Consider the following 23,740-nt stretch of genomic DNA (forward strand, 5'->3'; position numbering starts at 1 on the left):
TGGGTTTATTCAAAAACATGGTATTCTTTGGGAACCACAGGTTCCATCTTTCAGACTATCCGCCATTGATGGTAGATCTTTGGGTTCCGGACTAGTATCTACTCGATCTAAGGTTATTCACATGTCCATTTCTGATCATTTTGAATCTCTTTCATTTTTCATTACTGAGTGCCCACAGACTCCAGTCATTTTAGGTCTTCCCTGGTTACAAGCTCATAATCCCCAGGTTGATTGGCCCTCTGGTAAAATTTTAAAATGGAGTTCTGCATGTATGTATTCTTGTGTTAAGCCTGTCCAGACCCTGGCCGCTACTTCTTTAAAGAGTCTTCCTCCTTGTTATGCCGCTTTTTCTGATGTTTTCTGTAAAAAAGCAGCTGAATCCTTACCCCCCCATAGACCCTATGACTGTGCTATTGAATTATTGTCTGGGTCTTCTCCTCCCAAGGGAAGGACATATCCTCTTTCCCTCCCCGAGTCTTTAGCCATGGAGGAATATATTAAAGAGAATTTGGAGCGGGGGTTCATTAGACCTTCTTCTTCCCCTGCGGGGGCTGGGTTTTTTTTTGTCAAAAAGAAGGATGGGACTCTTAGACCCTGTATCGATTATAGAGGGTTAAATAAGATCACGGTCAAGAATCGTTACCCCCTCCCTTTAATCTCTGAACTCTTTGATAGAGTGAAGGGGGCTGTTATTTTTTCCAAATTGGATTTAAGGGGTGCCTATAATCTAATCAGGATAAAGGAGGGGGATGAGTGGAAGACCGCTTTTAATACCAGAGATGGGCATTATGAATACTTGGTAATGCCATTTGGTCTGTGTAACGCCCCCGCTGTTTTTCAAGAACTGGTTAACGATATCTTCCGTGATCTTTTGGGTCAGTTTGTCGTTGTCTACTTAGACGACATTCTAATTTTTTCTTCAAATTTGTTTTCCCATCGTGCTCATGTTCGGGAGGTTCTATCCAGGTTAAGGCAGAATCATCTGTATGCTAAGCTTGAGAAATGTCTCTTCGAAGTCTCTGCTGTACCCTTCCTTGGATATATTATTTCCCAAACTGGTCTTGAGATGGAGCCCACTAAAGTCCAAGCAATTCAGCAGTGGGCACAACCCCTTTCTTTGAAAGCGATCCAGAGATTTTTAGGGTTCGCTAATTACTATAGGCAATTTATTCTGAATTTTTCCAAATTGGTGGCCCCAATTACTGCTTTAACTAAGAAAGGGGTTGACCCTAGTATTTGGTCTGCTGAGGCTGTTGAGGCCTTTAGCCTCTTAAAAGAGGCCTTCATTTCTGCTCCAGTTCTCCGGCATCCAGACTCATCTTTGCCTTTTATTGTTGAGGTGGATGCGTCTGAGATCGGTGCCGGAGCAGTATTATCTCAACGACATCCTGTCTCTGGTAAAATTCACCCATGTGCCTTTTTCTCAAAAAAATTCTCCTCTGCTGAGGTCAATTACGATATTGGCAATAGGGAATTATTGGCCATTAAATTGGCATTTGAGGAATGGAGACATCTCCTTGAGGGTGCCAAGCATACAGTTTCTGTGTTCACAGATCATAAAAATTTGTTGTACATTGAATCTGCTAAACGGTTAAACCCTCGTCAAGCCAGGTGGTCATTGTTTTTCTCACGTTTTAATTTTCTCATCACCTACAGACCTGCAGAAAGGAATTTGAAAGCAGATGCCCTTTCTAGAAGTTTTGTCTCCAAGCCTAGGGAGGATTTGGAACCAGTTTCTATTGTTCCTAAGGAGGTGATTGTGGCAGCCTTGAGTCCGGATCTCTCTACCTCCTTGTCGAATGCCCAGGTAGATTCCCCTCCTGATATTCCTGTGGGCAAGTTGTTTGTTCCTAGCGATTTACGTGAAGCAGTCTTTCACGAGACTCATGATTCTAAAGTGGCTGGTCATCCGGGTTGTGCGAAGACTTGCGATTTGTTGTCTCGTACTCTCTGGTGGCCGACTTTAAGACAAGACGTTGCCAAATATATTGAGTCATGCCCAGTCTGCCAACGATCTAAGCCATCTAGATCTTTACCTCAAGGGTTGCTGCAGTCACTTCCTATTCCTGAGAGACCTTGGACTCATATATCCATGGATTTCATTGTAGAATTACCTCCATCGAAGGGGCATACTGTTATCTGGGTTGTGGTGGACCGTTTTAGTAAAATGTCTCATTTTATTCCTCTTTCTGCCCTTCCCTCTGCCAAGACTCTAGCTGAACTTTTCATTGTCCATATATTTAAGTTTCACGGGGCTCCTCTCAATATTGTGTCGGATAGGGGGGTTCAATTCGTGTCCAAATTCTGGCGGGCTTTTTGTTCATTAATGGGTACTGATCTGTCTTTCTCTTCCGCATATCATCCCCAGACCAATGGTCAGACTGAGAGGACAAATCAGACTCTGGAACAATATCTTAGATGTTATGTGTCCTGCAATCAGGCACTTTGGGTTAATTTTCTTCCGTGGGCTGAATTTGCCTATAACAATGCCATTCATTCCTCCACTGGCAAATCTCCTTTTTTCACAGTGTTTGGTCTTCATCCCAGAGTTTTTTCATTTTCAGGTTCTTGTGATCTTCCTGCTGTTAATTCCTTTGTGGAGGATTTTTCCAAGACTTGGCAGGAGGTTCAGAAGTCCTTATCTTCTGCAGTAGCTGCTCAGAAGAGGGCTTCAGACAAACATCGGAGGGATTCTCCTGTGTATCAGGTTGGTGACAAGGTTTGGCTGTCCTCCAAAAACATTTCTTTGAAAGTCCCTTCAGCCAAACTGGGTCCCAAGTTTATTGGTCCGTTCTCTATATCTGATGTTATCAACCCATGTACTGTCAGGTTAAATCTTCCCCCCGAACTCAAGATTTTTAATTCCTTCCATGTATCTCTGTTGAGACCTGCTAGAGTGGTACGTCAGAATTCTCCTCCCCCTCCTATTTCTGTTGAGGGTCAATCCGAATTTTTGGTTCACAGGTTGATTGACTCTCGTATCTCTAGGGGCAAACTCCAATATCTGGTTCATTGTAAGGGCTATGGTCCTGAGGAGAGATCCTGGGTTTTCGCCTCTGATGTTAAGGCGGATAGGTTGGTGAGACAATTTCATTCTAAATTTCCCAACAAACCTAAGGGTCCAGTGGCCCCCTCTGGAGGAGGGGGTAATGTTATAAACTTACCGAGGGGACGACAGGGACGCCTGACGCCCCCTCGACGGGGACGCCCGTTCCTCTCCGCCGCCGCCGATGCGGCTAGGCCTCAGGCGCCGGCTCCTATGGAGCGCGCGGCGCGCATGCGCAGTAATTAAAGGCGCAGGCGCTGGCGCTGATTCGCCAGCGTCCTGTGGCGCCAAATTCAAATCTTTAAATGGCCAGCAGTCCTTTTTGCCTTGCCCAACGTAGGTTCTGTTTATCGTTCCTGGGTGTGATTATTCTGTGTTTCTTGTTGTGACCTTTGGCTATTCCTGATTACTGTTTGACTTCCGCCTGCCCTGACCCTTTGGCTTGTTCCCGACTACTCTTTGGATTCCGTTTCTGTACTTCGACCCTGTTAGTTGCTGACCCGGCCTGTGACCTCGACCACTCTGCTGTTTACCGATTTTGTACCGCATTCCGATTGGTTTTGACTCGGCCCGTTCCTGGACTTTGTTAACTCTACGTTTAGTTCCCTTGCTCGCCCAGAGTTCTTCCCTCAGTCTCCTCACTATTAAGTCCTGGCGGCATCCGAGTAGCGGAGGGCTCCACCCGACGTGAAAGGCGGCGGTTATAGGCCGAAGCGTGAGCCGAGCCCGGGACATTGGGGTTTACTCTGGGTTGTGGGATACCGAACGTTACAGGCCCTTTTTGCTTCTAACAATTGAGCCTATTTCATGGTCATTCCTTATTTATGCAAGGGAACAAAAAGGTCAAATAGATAAAACAATAGATTCTAAAAAATTTACAAAAGAGACCAGGAGAATAAGGAGGTTGAGTGAGTAGAGGAAGAGGAGGAATAGTTTGGAGAGTGGGCCCATGGTCTAAGGTTTTCTGGTCTGGCACTGTTTGTATTTGTGCCTCAATTTACAACTTCAATAGTAATGTTCAGCACTCCCAAATTGTAATAAAAACGCCTTTATTGCACATTACATCTGGCACAACAACGTTTCTGACCTACCGTTCCTTTTTCAAGATGACAAAGTATCAATTTACAACTTCAAAGATTTATGTAAGAAAATAGGCCACTGATCAAGCAGTTCTATAAGGTTTGTGGAACTCCAATAATGCTTCTAATAAACTCAAATCAAGGTGACAGTGACATCAATAGACCCAACATTAATTTGATGACATCACTGGATATATTTTACAGGTTACTTATTTTCAGGTTTGATTTGTATTTTCTAGGGATGCACCGAATCCCCTATTTTGGGATTGTGCCGAATCCCAAATGCTTCATAAATGATTCAGCCGGATCCCAAACTGAATCCAAATTGCGTATGCAAATTAGGACTGGGAAGGGGTAAAGAGAACTCCGCATATGGTTAAACAATATGGTTAAACAATTTTTTACAAATTGTTTGTGTGATGAAAAGTCACATGATTTTAAGGATTCTAATTCAGTCAAGCTAGGCACTTGGTTGAACCCGATTCCTGCTGAAAAAGGCAGAATCCCAGAGCAAATCCTGGATTTGATGCATCCCTAGTATTTTCCATTAGAAATTTAGAGAAAAGCCCAAGGTAATGCATGATATTAATTTATTGCTTGTCTGTTTTGCACACACATGAACACGAAATGATAGTAAAATATAGTATTGTATGGTTTAAAGTTTTATAAAACATAATATATGAAGGGCAATGACAGTTTTAATGCTATTTTTCTCTTTTTTCCCTTACTGCACATCAACGGGATCCAGTAAACTTTGGCTTGAAAGCTAAAAAAAGTGTTATTCATCCAAGGACAGCATCCAGTGGAAAGTCAAGGTTATCTTTGTCATCTGAGAAGTCCTACCCAAATGGTGTCAACATGTCCCCACTGAATAGTGGTTATGGATCTTTCTCCAAGGCGTGTCCGCATACAAAATCAGAAGACAGTTCTCAGTCCTTGGTCAATGAGGATATTGAAAAAAGAGTCCATGTCAATAAGGACGGTAGCCTCTCAGTAGAGATGAAGGTACGTTTTCGATTATTAAATGAAGAAACGCTTCAGTGGTCAACACAGATTAAAAAATCGAGCAATGTGGGTAAGGCCAAATGCGAACAGCTTTGCTTATGTGATGAGGATGAAACGCTGGCCAAGAAAGATATGAACCCAGAACTTTTTTCAGAAACAGATGAATCTTTTTACCCCTGTGATGGGGAGTCATATAGCTCAAAGCGAAATGATGAAGAACTTGAAGACATCTGCTGTGCCCACTGCGGACTGCAATGTCGAGAATATGATATCTGGAAAAACCCTATGCATGTCAACCAACAGCAAGACTGTACCAACAGGGGTAACTGGCAGACTCGTTCTTCAGTCTCAAGCTCATCTTCGCATAATATGAGAGTAATAAGTAAACAAAAGACATCTATAGACAGCCTTCAAAGGACTTCTTCCGAAGAGTATACAAAACACATTGTACATAGGTCTTCACATTATTCGGAAACAAAAGAACATGAAGAGACTAGGGTGACATACTCTGCAGTAAGTCAATGCACCAACTGCAGTGGACAATCTACTGCTGCTTCAAACAGGGAAATTAACACAGAAAATGGGCATAAAAGCACAGGGACGAGACAAAGAAAAGCCCAGTCCAGTTCAAAAACAGATACTTCTTTGCTAAATGAAACTGTTTTGGAAGATTTTAAAGGGTCCATTAATATGAAAAGCCAAAGTGCCAGTATTGAAGAGTGGAGTGAGTTATCCCCATCACCATCTTTCAGCCACGAGATAAATAAAGATAACCAAAGAGAAAGTGCACTGTCCCAATCTCCAGTTCGGTCTAGTAGAAGTAGTCATAGGAAAGTCAAGAAGAGAGTGAGTGCTGAAACAATATGTGGCCAATCAAATTTAAGCCTAAGGATGGTAGAAAGGCAAGAGAGTCCTAGCATGTCTGCACCAACAAACCTCCTTAGCATCTCAAATGTAAGTTGTGAGGAAATATGCTTAAGCAGTTCCACAACGCAACTCCTTGAGTGCAACAGAACTAGCAATGATGAAACAGACAGTGTTCAGGAGAAGGTATCTGTTCAGCACTCTGCAAGGATGAGTCTCAGTGACTGTGAAAAGTGTTCAACAAAGTCTTTATGCCACTCCATTGCTAATAAGAAAAAGAAATCTAGCAATGCTAGTAATGAAATAGATACTCCCAGCTCCCCTTGCTCTTCTATTAATCCAAAGGAAAATGACAATATTCCTGTGCACGCTAAGAATATCCCAGACCAATGTGAGATGGCCTCAGAGCTGCAAGACTCTTTTTCTTCTATCCGATCGGAAGTACATGAAGTCAAACTCCAGGCTCAAACTTCATTTCAGACTGTTTCATCTAGTACTGAATCTATGTCATGCCATGGTCAAGAAGGAGGACCAGTTACAAAGAGCCCTGTTTGCATTGATAACCAGTCATTGTGTAAACCAGAAGATGACAATATGTCAGGACCAGCAGAAGACAGAAATGCCAGTCTAATTAATAAATCACGGTCATCAAGCATATCACAGTCAGCCAGCTCTAGACATAATTGTGTCAGCTATCCCAAATCTGGAAAACCTAGTAGTGCCAGCTCAAGGGTCTCTTCATCCTGCGAAAAACTAAGTAAGCGTGCAGAATCCATTAACAATAGTTCAACCAATGATGGAGAGAGTCAAGTATCTCAGCAGAATACAAAGCAATATATCGAAAGTGGAAATGTTTCTAATAAAGGGTCAGACTGTGAACATAACTCTGTTTTTAGCCCAACTCCACCAAAAGGTAAGCCAAGCCACAGGCAACGGAGATCATCAGCATTTAAATATTCCTGTAGCAGTGAATGCAGTGACCCAGCAAAGATTATGAATGGTAAAAATCCTGTTTGCTCAAGGTCAACTTCCCCAGCATCACAAGGTATTTTGGCAGGTAAAGTTAGCAGGGAGAGAAAAAGTTCAATGAAGAGTAACAGTGCTGAGGAAATATCAAGTCATAAAAAAAGAAAGGATAGTTCTAGTTCTTCAAAGAGAATATTCAAAAAGGAATCTTTAGACTCTGGCAAAATAAGCAGTGAACTCCATCCTTCTGCATTGCCAAATGTAACTTCAGAAGAAGTTGTTCATGAGTGGCTTAGGAAAATCCCCTCTCGGACAATAGACGTTGATTATGAAGTAGAAGAATGTTCTACAAAAGGAGAGACCCAAACTGAAGAGCCAGAAACTGATAAATCAGAAGAAGATAGGGGTGCAGAAAAAAATGTTGTGAAAGAGATGCAAGAAAGCTGCCAAGTACAAGAAGAAACAACAGATGAAGCTAATTGCACCAATGATATAAATAATATACCAGATACAAATACACGCAATGAAGATCGAAAAGAAGACATTTTACTGGCAAATACAATAGAAGCCAATGATGACAAAAGTGCAAAAACAACAGTACCTCCTTGTGATGAAAAAACATTCCCAAGCACTATACATAATTCTGTGCAAATAATGAAGGCACTGCTAAGACCTTTAAAAGAATCCAAATTTGACCGTTCAAATAGTTTACCTGAAGTATCACCTTCTATGGGAAGGAGACTAAGTAACTCTGCAAAAGTTCTGATCTCTTGTCTTGTTAGTCTTCAGCTTCTGAACGAAGGCACAACAGACTGCATAGAAGAGTCAGACATTTCAAATAATACAAAATATACCGAGTTGTTGAATATATTACAGGATCTATGGACAAAAGCTCCAGAAAACAAATGTTTAAAGAATACAAAATCTGGAAAGAATTTTTCCAGGGAAGATGAAGAAACTCCTGTTTCATCATCTGGAGTTGATGTCAACAGTGGATCTGATGGCTCTGGTGATGGTAGTATTACAGGTGGTGGAGACTCTATAGGGGTGGTTGAAAAAGCTGATAAAAGTAAACTGTCTAAAACTTCCAGTGACTTAGACAGTAAAACTAATGATAGTCACCTTACAGAAATAACTCAAGCAACATCTGGAAATTTAGAAGTAGAAAATGGACAATGTACTGAAGAGGACTCACCTGCTTGTCTTGATGAGGCCAGTACACACCTTGTAGATGAAAATATGAATGAGAAAATGATAGAGGACAATAAAAGTAACATGACTGAAAGTGAGTCAACAAATGATGACCATAACAAAAATAATGTAAATGAAGAAATAACAGAAAATATAGAGCACATGGCACAAAGTAATGACACCATGAACATTCTTAGTCAAACTGAACACAGCCCAGAATCCAATGAGTCCAACACTGAGGAATCTAATGGGATTAGTTCACACAGTGATGTCCAATCCACCATTATTTCTTCTTCTGATTCAAATGGTAAAAAAGACTTAAAAGCCAAAAAACAATTAAATGAGACGGATCCGATCTGGGCACTAAAACTGCTGAGAAAGATAGAGACAGAATTCATGGCCCATTATGTTGATGCAATGAATGAATTCAAGGTTAGATGGAACTTAGAAAATGATGAAAACCTTGATGATATGATTGCTGAGCTTAAAAGTGACGTAGGCCAAAGGATTCAGAAAAGTATTGCAAATGAATTGAATAAAATAAAAAGTAGGACTGGGCAGAAGATGCCAAGGCCTCCAGATGACCGTTCAAGACGGAGGTCTTCTCTTCAAGCAGAGGAAAGAAGGAAAATATTGCAAACAATGCACAAAAGGTCAGCCATGCAGCTTGCCAATGGAGACAAAAATAAGGATTTTGGGACAAATGATACTTCGTCTGAAACTGATGAAGAAGAACTAACTTTTAGTGCATCACTTGGCAATGATGTCAATGGACTGCCAGATGATGATGAATTCTGTCCATGCGAAACATGTATAAAAAAGAAGAAAGCTTTAAAATTAACACAGCCCAAAGTGGTGATATCTGATGCCCCCATCACACGAGCTTTTGATCTTCAGCAGATTCTAAAGATGAAGAAGGAGAACAACCTACAACCAGAAGAATGCAATAATGCAAAGGAGGAGGCAGTCAATGAAAATGATTCTGCTGATGAGAATGAAAATGGCTCAGATGAAGAGGGCAACAAAAATAGTTCAGAGGAAGAGAACTCCTCTAGTAGATTAGAAAAACAGGATACAAAAATAAGCTTGCATCCTTCTTATAATGAAAATGAAGCCAATGACATTAATGAAGGACCATCCATTGTCGTGGAGAATGGAGAGTGCAGTGATGTTCCTGATGCTGATAAAAGCAAAGATGCTGAAACTAACAATAATGTAAGTTTGGACAATGATACAGAAAATTCTGAAATGGACAAGGAAGAGGTATGTTCTGAGACTGGACATTCCATCCGCAAACCGATGAGCAGGGAAAGTTCAGCAAAGAGTGAGAGCAATGAAGGCAGCCAAGAGGAGCAGCAAAGTGAACAGGAACATAATCATTCAGATATAAACGAAGATGACAATGATTCAGCACCAGCATCTGACCAGGAAGAGACAAAAGACAATGTAGAAGATACAGATGAGACAGATGGAACTTGCCTAGAAGAAAGTTCAAGCCATGAGAAAAATGGAGATGAAGAAGAAATACCTGTGAGTAGTGCTGAAGAAAATGACTACCTGGGAAACCTGGATAATGGCTCAAATTTACAGAAATCTCACATGGGTCAGGCCTCTCTCATAACACACCGGGGCTCTGTTGATGATCCAGAAGAAGTTGCTATTAGCACAACAGAGACATCCCCTAACGGTGATTTAGACAGTCCAGACAGCAAGAAAACTCAGATGTACCCTGATAGCTCTTCTGAGGAAGATAATGCATCATCAGGTGGTACAAGCCCTGTTGATGGGTATAAAAATGGAACTAATGAGAAGGGGCATGAAAATCTTCAAGGAAGAATAGAAGAAAGTCTAAAAAATCTGGAAAAGACAACAAAGGAAGAACTTATCAGTGAAGATGAATTTGACTTTTAGGTGCTGATTTATTCTTCTTTATTGCTTTAGTTCATTATTATTATGTCTATATATGGTAAAACGAAGCACTATACATGTTCATTTAGTACCGTTTTCATATTCAAGGGCAACTAAACATCAACAACAGTTTTTATATACTGTAAAGATAGACTTGAAATATAACTGCTTTAATGAGGTAAGTCTTTGATTAGATGTTAAAGATGGAACATTCTAAAAGGAAGGTGTCTTGGCATGTATCTTAGATGAACAAGGGCTTTTTTTTTTTTTTATTAATATCGCACCAAGGCCACCCACTGGAGTCTGCGTCCACTTTTCACCCTGGCCTCTGGGAAGCATACATGTGAGGCTATATATTATGAAGTCTATGTTCATGAACAGTTTTATAAGTCACATTTTGAGTAGGACAGCCTCTGTGGCCCATATTGAACATGTATCAGCTGCAACTCCATATGCAAAATGATAGGGAACATAATGTGTATTGCATGTGCATCGTGAATTAACCATCACCCAATACCAAAACTGTACAAAATCTGGTGTTGAAAAACTTAATTGCTGTAATATTCTGAACTGTTTGGAAAGTCAAGGACATTGTTGTGTTTAATTATGCCTTGTGTTAATAAGCTATCTCAATGATGGGCAGATAAATTGCGTAGCCTGTACCCTATCTGTAAAAATGGCAGCTATGCCTCTCTTATCTACATCTCTTGTCTACCTTCTTCTGACTCCTTCAGCTCTTATTCTATCTTACACTGATACTAAAACAGAAATGTTCCATTTTTAACCAATACCATAGTCTTCTACTCACTTCCCAATGCTCTAGGGATGGCCCTTAATTTTGTTCTGTATTTTCAGGACTAGAGCAGAAAATATGGATCCTAAGGCATAAAAAGTAGGGGTTTTGCTCATTATTCCCAGAAAATAGATTGCACTTTAGATATAAATGAAGAATGCCCAGGATAATGGTTCCAAGGAATGGTTGCCATTGTTCCTGAGTATGAAAACAATTTACTGGTAAGGGACCTGTTATCCAGAATGCTCAGGACCTTGGGGTTTTCCGGATAAGGGATCTTTTCATAATGTGAATTTTCATTCCTTAAATCTACTAGAAAATCATGTAAACATTAAATAAACCCAATAGGCTGGTTTTGCTTCCAATAAGGATTAATTATATCTTAGTTGGGATCAAGTACAAGCGACTGTTTTATTATTTCACAGAAAAAGAAAATCATTTTAAAAATTTTGGATTTTGGTTAAAATTGAGTCTATGGGAGACGGCCATTCCTTAATTCGGAGCTTTCGGGAAAATGGGTTTCCAGATAATGGATTCCACACCTGTACTGTTTTATTATTACAGAGTAAAAGGAAATCATTTTAAAAAATGTTGATTATTTGGATGAAAGGAAGTCCATAATTCAGAGCTTTCTAGATAATGGGGTTCTGGATAAGGGAAGGATCTGTTACCCAGAATGCTCGAGACCTGGGAATTTCAAGAATTTCAAGATAAGGGTCTATGTAATTTGAATCACTGTACCTTAGTCTAGTAAAAAATCATTTAAACACTAAACCATCTGCAATTGTTTTGCTTCCAATAAGGATTAATTATATCTTAGTTGGGATCAAGTAAACGCTACTGTTTTATTATTACACCGAAAAAGGAAACCATTTCTAAAAAAATGATAATTATTTGATTAAAATTGAGTCTAATACATTTGCAGATAACAGATCCTATACCTGTCTACATCTTTCTGTTCTGTGTTTTCTTCTACCTAGAATTTCTGTAAAAGACAGTGTAGCAAATAGTAAAAAAAGTTGCTGACTAGAGCTATTGTATGTTGATTTATGCTACAATATTACTAGGCCTGTGAGGCTGGCGCTGGGTGTTTCTGGCCATTATTTCAGCTGTGCAGCCTGGAATGCTGTGAGTATATACAGTATATTTCACATTATGCAGAGATTTACCTCCAGATTTACTGAAAGCTGCTGCAGTGAGACAGCCTTTATCTTATAAAGCACTTTATCACGTACCCACCTGGAACTGAATGGGACATATTTACATTTGCACTAAAAACAATAAAAAAACTTTAAATTTAGCAATTTCTTTGTTTTGACATTGTGTGGGACTTGCACTACAAAAACAGCAACAATTCTATAAAATGTTATTGTCACAAGCTTGTGCTATTATCTCCATCTTGTCCTGCTGTCTAGATCCTGCCCTTCTCTCTCCATCTTGTCCCTCTGTCCCAATCTTTTCCTTCTTTGTCCATTGACGCCATAATTCCCTGCAATACAATCAATCTTGTCCTTTTGTTAACATCTTCTTCTACTGTCTCCAACTTCCTATGCTACCACCTTGCCCTACATTACATTTTGGTTTCCGAATATTATAGCCAACTACTTCCACTGTCACCAGGCTGCGTTTTTCTATATTGCCCTAATGACTCCATTTTGAACTAATGTCTCCATCTTGTCTTAATGTCTCAAACTTGACCTACTGTCAACATCTTGCCCTACTGTCTTCGACTTGCCCAGGGCTGCTCCTGCCACAGGTGGCAGCGAGCAGCCAATTAGAAGGGGTGGCAAAAAGCTGTCTCTTGTAACTTTAAGAGACGAATTTTCAGGTTTTAAAATAGAAATTTGACTCTACTAATGCAGAGAGTGATATTATGCGATGTGGCCCCCCTTTGACCCACTCCAGAACTAATGTTCTAAACACTGTCCATCTTGCCCTTCTGTTTCCTTCTTGTACTACAGTCTCCATCTTGTCCTACTTTCTCCATCTTATCATACTTTCTCCATCTTGCCCTACTGTCTCCATCTTGCCCTACTCTCTTCATCATGACCTACTGTCTAAATCCTGACCTACTCTCTCCATCTTGACCTACTTTCTCTATCTTGCCCTACTTTCTCCATCTTGCCCTACTCTTTTCATCATGACCTACTGTCTACATCCTGCCCTACTCTCTCCATCTTGACCTACTTTCTCCATCTTGCCCTTCTGTTTCCTTCTTGTACTACAGTCTCCATCTTGTCCTACTTTCTCCATCTTAACATACTTTCTCCATCTTGATCTACTTTCTCCATCTTGCCCTACTCTCTCCATCTTGCCCTACTCTCTTCATCATGACCTACTGTCTACATCCTGCCCTACTCTTTCCATCTTGCCATACTGCCTCCATCTTGCCCTTCTGTCTCCATCTTGTCCTACAGTCTCCATCTTCTCCTACTGTCTCCACCTTTTCCTGCTGTCTTCATCTTTCCATTCTGTCTCCATTTTGCTCTATTGCCTCCATCTTGTCCTTCTATCTCCATTCAGTGGTGTCTATCCATCAACACCTTTGTTCCAGAACATTATTCTTAAAAACAACAGCCATGTTTGACTCCTTCCGCTGACAGAACATTATTATGCACATATTTCTTCATTTACTTTGTAGGTGGAATAAAGTTGTCATAAATTTGCCACAATGTTATGGTGAAAATTATATAGTTTTGCGACCTTTTATAAAATACTGTTATTGTAAAAAGGTAAAACTTAATTTGATGACATATGCTAATTACGGAACATGTTTTATTTAGCTTAATTTGCCGGTCATGTAGGGTTTTGGGTTTATTAATGACAAAGGAGCTCCCATACTGTATCAGCACCTCGGGTAACATACATATTAAATTCACACTATAAAGAAACTATGGGTTTGGTGATACTGTGTCCTCAGAGCTAAAATGATCATGCAAGCAATAGCATATGAACAAAGCAGCCACCAGACAGAGCCCCTTGTTTATCTCCAAAGGAAACCCTGTACACAAACCTATTGTTTTCAAAAAATCTATAATTGGAGAGGATAAATCCCTTTAAGTATGGACCCTTTTAGCAAAATTAATGGTATGTGCTGGTTCCCAAGGGAGTACAGAATAATTTTGTTCTACTCTGGGGATGGAAGCGACACTACAAAAAACATGCTGGTGTTCTTATTATATTCCTAAAAGCAGTGAAAGTCATAAACCAGAGAAGGCTGCCCTATCACTAGGGAGTCTGTGTGCATTTCCAAGCCCTGTTGTATCCCAGGCAAATACTGTCATGGCTGCCCTATGGCCAATGAGTTGGTGAACAATCTCGTGGCTGATATTCCAACAACCCTCTCCACGCTGATTTTTCTTTTGTTCTGTCACTTATAAAAGTGGGCTAATTGATAAATTAATCAGGTTTGGATCTGCTTTAATCCTCCTGTGTGTGGCAATGAAATTCTGCCTCTCATTATCTTCAGTGACTTTTTAATGCGATAAAGGGGACAGGCAGGGCTGCTTTGCAAGCCTAAATGGCTCTCATTGAAATAAGGATTAATGGTCCGTCCATCCGCCATTCCAGCTGCTGCAGTCCGCCCACACTTAGCAAGCACTGTGCATATGTGATTTGCGCTCCCTCTGGGTGGAGCGTGGGCGTTGGAATCCATTAAGAGACAGACCTTTGTTTAAGACAAACTAACAACCCAGCTGCACTTATGGGCGCCTGTCACTTAAACAGAGGGGTCCGACCCAGGGAAACAAAGCGAGTGTCAAGCAAAAGTAATTATAAAGTGACCACGGACACCTCTGACATTATTTTTATAGAAGAAGACCCTGTCAGGAGCCCGTAGAGACGGTCATTGATGTACGCCTGCCTTCCAAACTTGATCAGCGTATTGCAGCAGTTAGCAATTTTTCCGCCGCTTTCATAAATCTTGCAAAAATCCGCTAGGCGCCGGGAGAATACTCTAAGATCTTAACAACACAAGACAATCTGTTTGCTTATGGCAGGGGTCAGGCGGGTGCATGGCGAGTAATGCAGGGGGGAAAAACTTTCTTTTTGTGTTCTTGGAAAAGATAAAACCAGCTTTATTAGTAAAATATTAGTTCAAATATGTGGTTGGGTCTAGTTTATTCTTAAATAAGGAAGGAATAATTGGATCTTCTAGGCTGCTATAATAGTGTTGTCCAAGTGGAGACTTTGAGGGTCCGTCACAAGGGATTGTTCACTTCTCCTTCCATTGTTATAAATTCCAGTCATTACTCCATGAGGCAGTAAAGTCATCACCGCAATCATCATTGTTGAACACAGATCTCAAATCTTCAGTGCTACAAAGAACAATAAGAATAAGGGATGAATAAAATGGAGCAAACTTTGAAGGAACATAGAAAGGGATATTGAAGTTAGAAGTAAAGATGTGTAAGATATATCATCATCAGCATCCATAATGGAATACAGGGCAAGATAGAAGCAACAGAAGGAGATGGAGATGGCTAAATTGTAGCAAGATGGTAATAGAAGTGTAAGATTTAGACAGAAGGCCATGGTAGAGACAGTAGGGCAAGATAGATACATAATACAAGATGTATACAGTAGGTACATATGTAGACAGTAGAGCAAGAGAGATACAACAGGATATGATGGGGACAGTAGAGCAAAAGAGATACAACAGGGCACGATGGAGACAGTAGAGCAAGAGAGATACAACAGGGCACGATGGAGACAGTAGAGCAAGAGAGATACAACAGGACATGATGGAGACAGTAGAGCAAGAGAGATACAACAGGGCACGATGGAGACAGTAGAGCAAGAGAGATACAACAGGGCACGATGGAGACAGTAGAGCAAGAGAGATACAACAGGACACGATGGGGACAGTAGAACAAGAGAGATACAACAGGACATGATGGAGACGGTAGAGCAAGAGAGATACAACAGGACATGATGGGGACAGTAGAGCAAGAGAGATACAACAGGACACCACGATGGAGACAGTAGAGCAAGAGAGATACAACAGGGCACGATGGAGACAGTAGAGCAAGAGAGATACAACAGGGCACGATGGGGACAGTAGAGCAAGAGAAATACAACAGGACACAATGGGAACAGTAGAACAAGAGAGATACAACAGAACAGATGGGGACAGTAGAGCAAGAGAGATACAACAAGACAAGATGAAGACAGAAAGGTAAGACGGTAACATCTAATGAACAAGATGCTTTTAAGCTTGAAGAAAAAAGGAAATAGTTGGCCATTTCCAATACAGAATGAGTGAAATGAAAGTTTGATGTAAGTATTGCCAGTTGTAAAGCAGCTCTGTGCACAGTAGGTTCTGTAAAGAAAACCTAAATGGGCATTTTTTTTCTAGTGCCCACTATAACTGTGCTCAGATGTGGCCAAAGAAGAGCATTTTGAGCTCAGAAGGTCAGTATAAGTGATGGGCAAATTTATTCGCCAGGCGTGAATTCGCGAAACCGCCACCAAAATTCACCAGCGTCAACAAAAAATGGATGCTGGTGTCTGTTTTTTTGGACGCCGGCGCAATTTCGCCAAAAACGGAAGCTGGCGTCCAAAAAAACGGGAAATTCACAAATTTTTTGGCAAAACGCCCTCAATTCGCCCATTACTAGTCAGTATGGGACAAGGAAGAGATATTGGCACCTGATGAACCAGTTTATTTCTGGACATGTGGTTGTATTATATTCTACCATAAGGCAAGGGCAATGTTTGTAACCATTTATTACAGAGAGACAGGATTTTAGGAAATTAGAAAATGAAAGTAACTTGAGATACAGGCTATGGGAGTCTGGATTTAAGAAGTGAAGGGTATATAAACTTGGTCTACAGAGATGCACCTGCATTTCAAGTAGTGATTATGAACTGCAACAGCCCTAACTAGCACTTTTTCAACACAGGCTCAACCCAGGCCAAGGCAGAGTAAGGGCTAAAGAACCAATGGAAACCTACCCTCTCCGTAGACATCAGAGGGGGCTCTCTAGTGGCTCAGTCAATAGAGATTGCTGGGGGCATAATATCATGTTATTATATATTATAATGATATAATACAATGCTGTATTAACCCACAGTGTCAGGCGTCCATCCCAGATCATTACTGTGTTGCTGTACCCCTGCTGTACCCCAGCGTCCGTCATGAGCCCCAAGCAGATATGACAGAATACGTTTAAATGGTGCACTGCCTGATTATTTCACTGTCCTATAAACCCCAATGTGGCACTAGGGCAATTGCCACCCCTGTGTGTGCACTTCATAATGTTCCATCACTTAATGTGGGTTTAATAACACTAACAACTTGCCTTTTTTTAAATAGTCATAACAATAAAGTAGAATTTCTGCTGAGATTAAACTAGGCCTAATTTAATTGCATTTCTTTGGACCCTTCCAAGAAGCACTTGTGCCGGCGGCATTTTCTATCCTCTGTATCTTGTGATGGATCCAAAACCTACTGCAAAATAGAGTGTGGCCAAGGAAGCCTTGTACTTAATGCTAGGTGGTAACTAAAGAGTTCCATACAACCCTGAGCAAATTTTTGGGTGCCAACCCCCACCCAGCCCCTGGTGAATACAGAGCTGCTGAATGCAGGCAGTGCTCTATTGCGGGAAAAGGCAGAGGTCTATGTGTTATATTCTGGAACACAAAGATCTGGACCTAAGGTTGTCATATATAGCCTAAAAAGGGTTAATTTCCCCTTTATTCTCTTTATGGAAAAAATGTTTACAAAAAAAAAAAAGGATGGGTTGAAAGTTTGTGTGACTGGTTTAAAAAAAAGGTTTCCTTCTGCTGCAAACCTCCCCCGGGGCAGTGAATGAGCCGTGAATCTGACTCCAGGCAGCTGGCCACCTACATTATGAAACCTTCCGCCCCTGTTCTTAGCAGAGAGAAGTAACGACAGGGGTGTGATTGGGGCGAGGATGGGACGGGGCAGGCTGAGGCTTGTGTCCATGATGGATTTAATGGTTTGGACTTTGCTGAGCTGTGAGATCTCCTTGGCAGGATTAGTCTTTGTTCTCCATAAAAGCACCAGGGATTTCAGCATTCAGCAAAGATGAAACAAGTCGGGGAAAAAAGGACTTTTCTAGCCTAAATTATTAGAAAATTGTAATTGCAGCTGAGCACTTGGCAACTGACAAGTTCTAATGAAAACCAACCATATATGAATTCAGATATAATACAAATATATCTAAAACGTATATAAAATGTTGGGGTCTTCAAAGGCAAAGTTTTGGGAAGAGATCTCCAAAGGGGTAGTACTGGCAGGAATGTCCGATATTTTCAAGAACGTGTCGGCTGCCTAAGCCAATCAGAACCTACAAAGGCTATTGCTTATAGAATATTGGGTGTGTTGATCCAGGTATTAGACCAAATGCTCTTTTAGAGCCTGGAAGGAATTTCTTTGAAGCTGATTCACAAGATTTGAGTTTTTGCCTTCCTCTTGATCAGCTGCAAAAACAAACAGGGATTATGGGTTTACTTGATGGGCTCAACACCCTAGATTGTTATGGGACCTACCGTAGTGTGTTTCTAAGCTTGGCTAGCAGAGAGATGATCTTCAACAAAGCCAGGACAGAGGGGGGATGATCTTCCAGGATGTCCATAATGCAGCCCTCCATCTATAGACAAGCTCTGGGTTTCACCTACTGAAACAAAGTCATTAGTGACAGACTTCTGACAGATAGGAAAGTGACCCTTTACACCCATGGCACAATCCTTAATCTTCTCTCTCTCTTCTGTTCCCACTGGAAATGCCGCCCCTCTCAGAAGGAACGGACAGGGATTTTTTTTAAAAAACAAAAACAGATTTAGATGGGCCCAGGTTGGTTGGGGTGGGGAGTTTGTCGGGAACTTCCTAATCCTACTTACCAGGCTTTATTAATGGACACGAGTCTAAACCTATTTTAAAAGAGACAAAGGGCACCACTCAAAAAACTCACACCCCCGTGGCTGCTCCGCCATAAAGGTCTGGGTGCTCTGTCCACAGGGTCCCCACTGTCCGCACAATATCCACAACCAAAGAAGGACGGCACACCGGAAAAAAAGCAGGTGTATTGCAGGATCCTGCGGATAACAATAGCCTTACGCATTTCGGGAATGGATCCCTTAATCTATTGATTTCTGTAGTCCCGTCCTTCTTTGGTTGTGGATATTAAACCTATTTTAACACAAGACAACACCTTTCTGGCCCATTCTGCTGCTGACTGGTACTACTTGGATGGGGGGGGGGCCTAGGTTGAACGCCAGTCACCTGGAAGAGGGCCCAATATTTGTGGTCCCAGTGTGGCCCAAATGGTCCAGTCCGACCATGTAGGTAGATGTGTGCGGGAGGGAGAGGACCACATTAAGGCACCAATGCAGTCCTAGATGATGGGATTTTCTAACACATGTTTTGAATATCTGATTGATTTTCATATAGATATTGGTGGGGTTATCTATGTGGATGGCCCTATGCATGGGCCAATAAGCTGCCAATTCGGTCTGGAAGGGCAAAGTTGAAGCTTTCATAGGCCTCGGTAGGGCCACCTAAAAGGTCACCTATGATACATTGATCCATCCCTGATCACATACTTGGTACACAGGCTCATTATGAGATTCCAAAGACAGTCATTATTTATTGGCCTAGTGGGGGGCTGTTTTTGCCTCTCTGTACTTGAAATGCCAGGGCCTATTTTGAATCACATGGCGCTCATAGCAAGGAGGGACACAATACTAATATACTATAATATACCATAAACATTGTAGTTGGGGTTATATTAGCCGAGACATCCAGTGGGAGAAACTATTTTTGGAGAATAGCTTCCCTTTAGGTTTATTAGCAACAAGTACCTCCTTGTAGAAAATGGAGCATAACTGGTTGACAAAAAGTCGTCCTGCATCGACCCTCATCTTTACTCCCCCTATCTGTCATGCTGTCTTTATATGAGCATATAATAAATGGTGGCAGACAGCTGGGGTGGGGACGTCACAGGCATGGACAACCATGTACAGAGTTTGGGTCGTAACCGGCCCTTGACCCAATAAAGAACATGTTCACCGGGCTGAACCCACCTGACTCACGGGTTTTGAACTGGCCTGTGTATACAGATACCTCCCAACTGTCCGTTTCTCGAGGGACAGTTCTGATTTGTATCATGGACGGCACCATTTACGGGTTTCTTTTTTTTGAAATTACTTTATTGAGACATGGGCTCTAACCCAAACAATCGGCAACGTTTCAGACCGCCATCGGTATTTTATCAATCCTGATAAAAGATCGACGGCTTGATAAAAGACCAATGTCGGTCTGAAACGTTGCCGATTGTTTGGGTCAGAGCCCATGGGGCAAATTCACTAAGCGCCGAAGCGTCGAACGCTAGCGTTACTTGGCTAGCGTTTGGCATTTTCGTTACTGCGCAAATTCACTAACTTGCGCAGTGTACTGAACGCTACCTTTTACGCTACACTTCCTTCACCACCTCCGAGCAGGCGAAGCGCAATAGAGTAGATAGGGATTGCTTCAAAAAAAGTCAAAATTTTTTCCCAAAAAACGCTGGCGTGTTTTCTACATTATGGGTGATAGGCTGAAAAAGATCGAAAAAATTTTTGGGGCTCCCCTCCTTCCCCCCTACATTTCCTGACTCATGGCAACTTACCTAGACAGTGGGCACATGTGTAGGGCAAAATAAAAATTTTATTTGATGTTTTGAAGGCATTTTCTAGGCATTTGTAGTGATTCTACGTATTCCTCCATTGAAATTTGAATTTGGCGCCGTATGCAAATTAGCCTTCGCTATCGTAACTTCGCTTTACTTAGCGAATCAACGCTAGCGCAACTTCGCAACCTTACGCTACCCCTGAGCGCAACTTTTAGTGAATTTGCGAAGCGCTGGCAAAACTACGCCTGGCGAAGTGTGGCGAAGTTACGCCTGGCGCAACTACGAATCTTAGTGAATTTGCCCCCATGTCTCAATAAAGGCATTTTAAAGAAAAGAAACCCATGAATGGTGCCGTCCATGATATATAATTTGCTGTAACAAGTTGCAGGTGGAAACTGCTGGACGTGCACCAGATTGAAGCAATTTAGAGGGCACAAGTGCTGACTAAAGAACCTGTTGAACTTCAGTTCCGATTTTGACAGCTCAACCCGCATTCCTGGGGTTTGTTACTGAAATGTCCAACTTTTTCTTTGATCTCCTGCACTGAACAGCCACAAAAAGAAACAAGAATAAAAATATACACCAACTTTCAGTATCCCCCAATTGTCCCAAAGTTTCCCTATAGTCCACCAAGGTCCAGAGCCGAAGATGGTAACCCAGAAACCGCTTCCACAACTGGCGATCGCTTCTAAACCTTAAAACAAAGAAGAAACAAAAACCGCACCAATGTGAAAAACTTCCAAAGCCGGTATCGAGGCCCTGCTCTGGTTACTACTCACAGGATTTCCCGGACACGGCTTGCACACAAGATCAGATCTGCGGTGAGGTAAGTCTCAGCTTGTCCTCCTATGCGATGCCGCTAGTGTACTTCACAATTTCACGGTCCTGTGCGCTCCAACCCGTGAGTGCCTGACCCTGACTGACCTGGGAAGTGTATGAGAGGACGCCAAGACTGTGGGATACGAATCAACTTGAACGCTCAGGAACAGAATCGCAGAGATAGCGAGCGCACAGGACCGTGAAATTGTGAAGTACACTAGCGGCATCGCATAGGAGGACAAGCTGAGACTTACCTCACCGCAGATCTGATCTTGTGTGCAAGCCGTGTCCGGGAAATCCTGTGAGTAGTAACCAGAGCAGGGCCTCGATACCGGCTTTGGAAGTTTTTCACATTGGTGCGGTTTTTGTTTCTTCTTTGTTTTAAGGTTTAGAAGCGATCGCCAGTTGTGGAAGCGGTTTCTGGGTTACCATCTTCGGCTCCGGACCTTGGTGGACTATAGGGAAACTTTGGGACAATTGGGGGATACTGAAAGTTGGTGTATATTTTTATTTTTATTTTTATTTCTTAAACGGAAGCGCATATCAAACTGTTTGTTCTAATTTCGATTTTTGGGGTGGAATCCCTTTGTATTTTGCGCATCCGAAGTCTACTACATTTTTGCGCAAGATTTAAATCATTGTCCACAAAAAGAAACAAGGTTTCTAACTTAATTGGCTTTTGGCAAAGAGCCCAGAATAGATATTTTTGTAACAATTTAAGATAAGAAAATCTCTTGGGTGAACTTAGACTCAAAGATTAAAGGGCAATTCACCTTCATTAGCAAAACTGTAATAACACATAAAAACCACAGAAATGTGTTCAAACTTTCATAACCTGCTAAATTTTGTAAAATGGACATGGTAATTAGGGGGCGTGGCCACAAAATGGGCAGGGTCAAAAAATCCAATGTATAAGTTGGGCGCTAGTTCAGACAAGCAATCATCAGTTGTGAAACAGAACATTGCTGCTTAACAGGGAAATATTATGTACTGTATGTGGCAGATTTTGTACTTTCATTTAAACAATATATAATAATGTCCTTATTCTTATAATAATGTTCTCTTTGCCTCCGATGACTCCCAGGCCCCCTGTGCCAATTCCTTGCCGGCCTGAGAGTGGGGAAGGCTCCCTCTCCTCCCTGAGAAATGCTATCGATTTATTCCGCTGGTAGACAAAGATTATTTTGCTGTTCATATATCATGCAATACAGGGCTCTGACATAATAAATAACCCGCCCCAAAGTTTTAAAGGTAAAAATCAGCAAACCATTAATAATATCCGTGCCGCTATATATCAACTTGAGAGCTTCACCATTACAGCTGATGGCGGCTCAGGGGCTCCCTCTCTGGGATATATTTCCGGCCACATCTATAATATCCCAATATAATCAGGGACGTGTATTTGCCACGGTTGTCGGACTGTTGTCAGGCAGGACACGGAGTAACAACATGTCTATGGAAACTGGAAGGCTCTCAATGTAAATATATACACCCCCCCCCCCTTAAACTAAGTCGATTCATTATCTATCTATAAAAATATAATATTTATTGTAGATTCATTAAAAAAGCGAACCATATCTCATTGGCCCTAAGCGTTTCGTTCCCTCCAAGGCACTTAATTATAAACATACCAATGAAATCATGATATATCCATGCGTTCCTCAAAAAAAAAAATCAGTTTAAAAAAGGTTTGTATAGTCTCTCATTAGTAAGATTATTTCTGATCTGGATTCTGTAAGAGATTATATACTGGGAAATCCTTAATACTTGAAATAGGGGCTGGTGGGGCTATCAGGGGGTTCAGGAGTGATAAGTGACTAGACATGGAGGAGAGGAGTGGACTGGAGCAGGATGGAGCAGGACTGATAACTGACTAGACATGGAGGAGAGGATTGGACTGGAGCAGGATGGAGCAGGAGTGATAAGTGACTTGACATGGAGGAGAGGACTGGACTGGAGCAGGACTGATAAGTGACTAGACATGGAGGAGAGGATTGGACTGGAGCAGGATGGAGCAGGAGTGATAAGTGGCCAGATATGGAGGAGAGGATTGGACTGGAGCAGGATGGAGCAGGAGTGATAAGTGACTAGACATGGAGGAGAGGACTGGACTGGAGCAGGATGGAGCAGGAGTGATAAGTGACTAGACATGGAGGAGAGGACTGGACTGGAGCAGAATGGAGCAGGAGTGATAAGTGACTAGACATGGAGGAGAGGACTGGACTGGAGCAGGATGGAGCAGGACTGATAACTGACTAGACATGGAGGAGAGGAGTGGACTGGAGCAGAATGGAGCAGGAGTGATAAGTGACTAGACATGGAGGAGAGGAGTGGACTGGAGCAGGATGGAGCAGGACTGATAACTGACTAGACATGGAGGAGAGGATTGGACTGGAGCAGGATGGAGCAGGAGTGATAAGTGACTTGACATGGA

General features: G+C 41.7%; 1 protein-coding gene across 1 annotated transcript in view; it reads left to right on the forward strand.

Moving 5' to 3' along the window:
- The window catches only part of rp1l1.S (retinitis pigmentosa 1 like 1 S homeolog), a 38,445-nt gene extending 27,297 nt beyond the window's left edge, over positions 1 to 11,148 (forward strand). The window contains exon 4 of the mRNA XM_018266020.2: positions 4,874 to 11,148. Within this exon, the coding sequence (XP_018121509.1) occupies positions 4,874 to 10,062 (5,189 nt within the window). The 3' untranslated portion in view covers positions 10,063 to 11,148. The remainder of the gene's footprint in view (positions 1 to 4,873) is intronic.
- The last annotated feature ends 12,592 nt before the right edge of the window (positions 11,149 to 23,740 follow it).

This window comes from Xenopus laevis, chromosome 5S (genome assembly GCF_017654675.1).
Source record: "Xenopus laevis strain J_2021 chromosome 5S, Xenopus_laevis_v10.1, whole genome shotgun sequence".
Lineage (NCBI taxonomy): Eukaryota > Metazoa > Chordata > Amphibia > Anura > Pipidae > Xenopus > Xenopus laevis.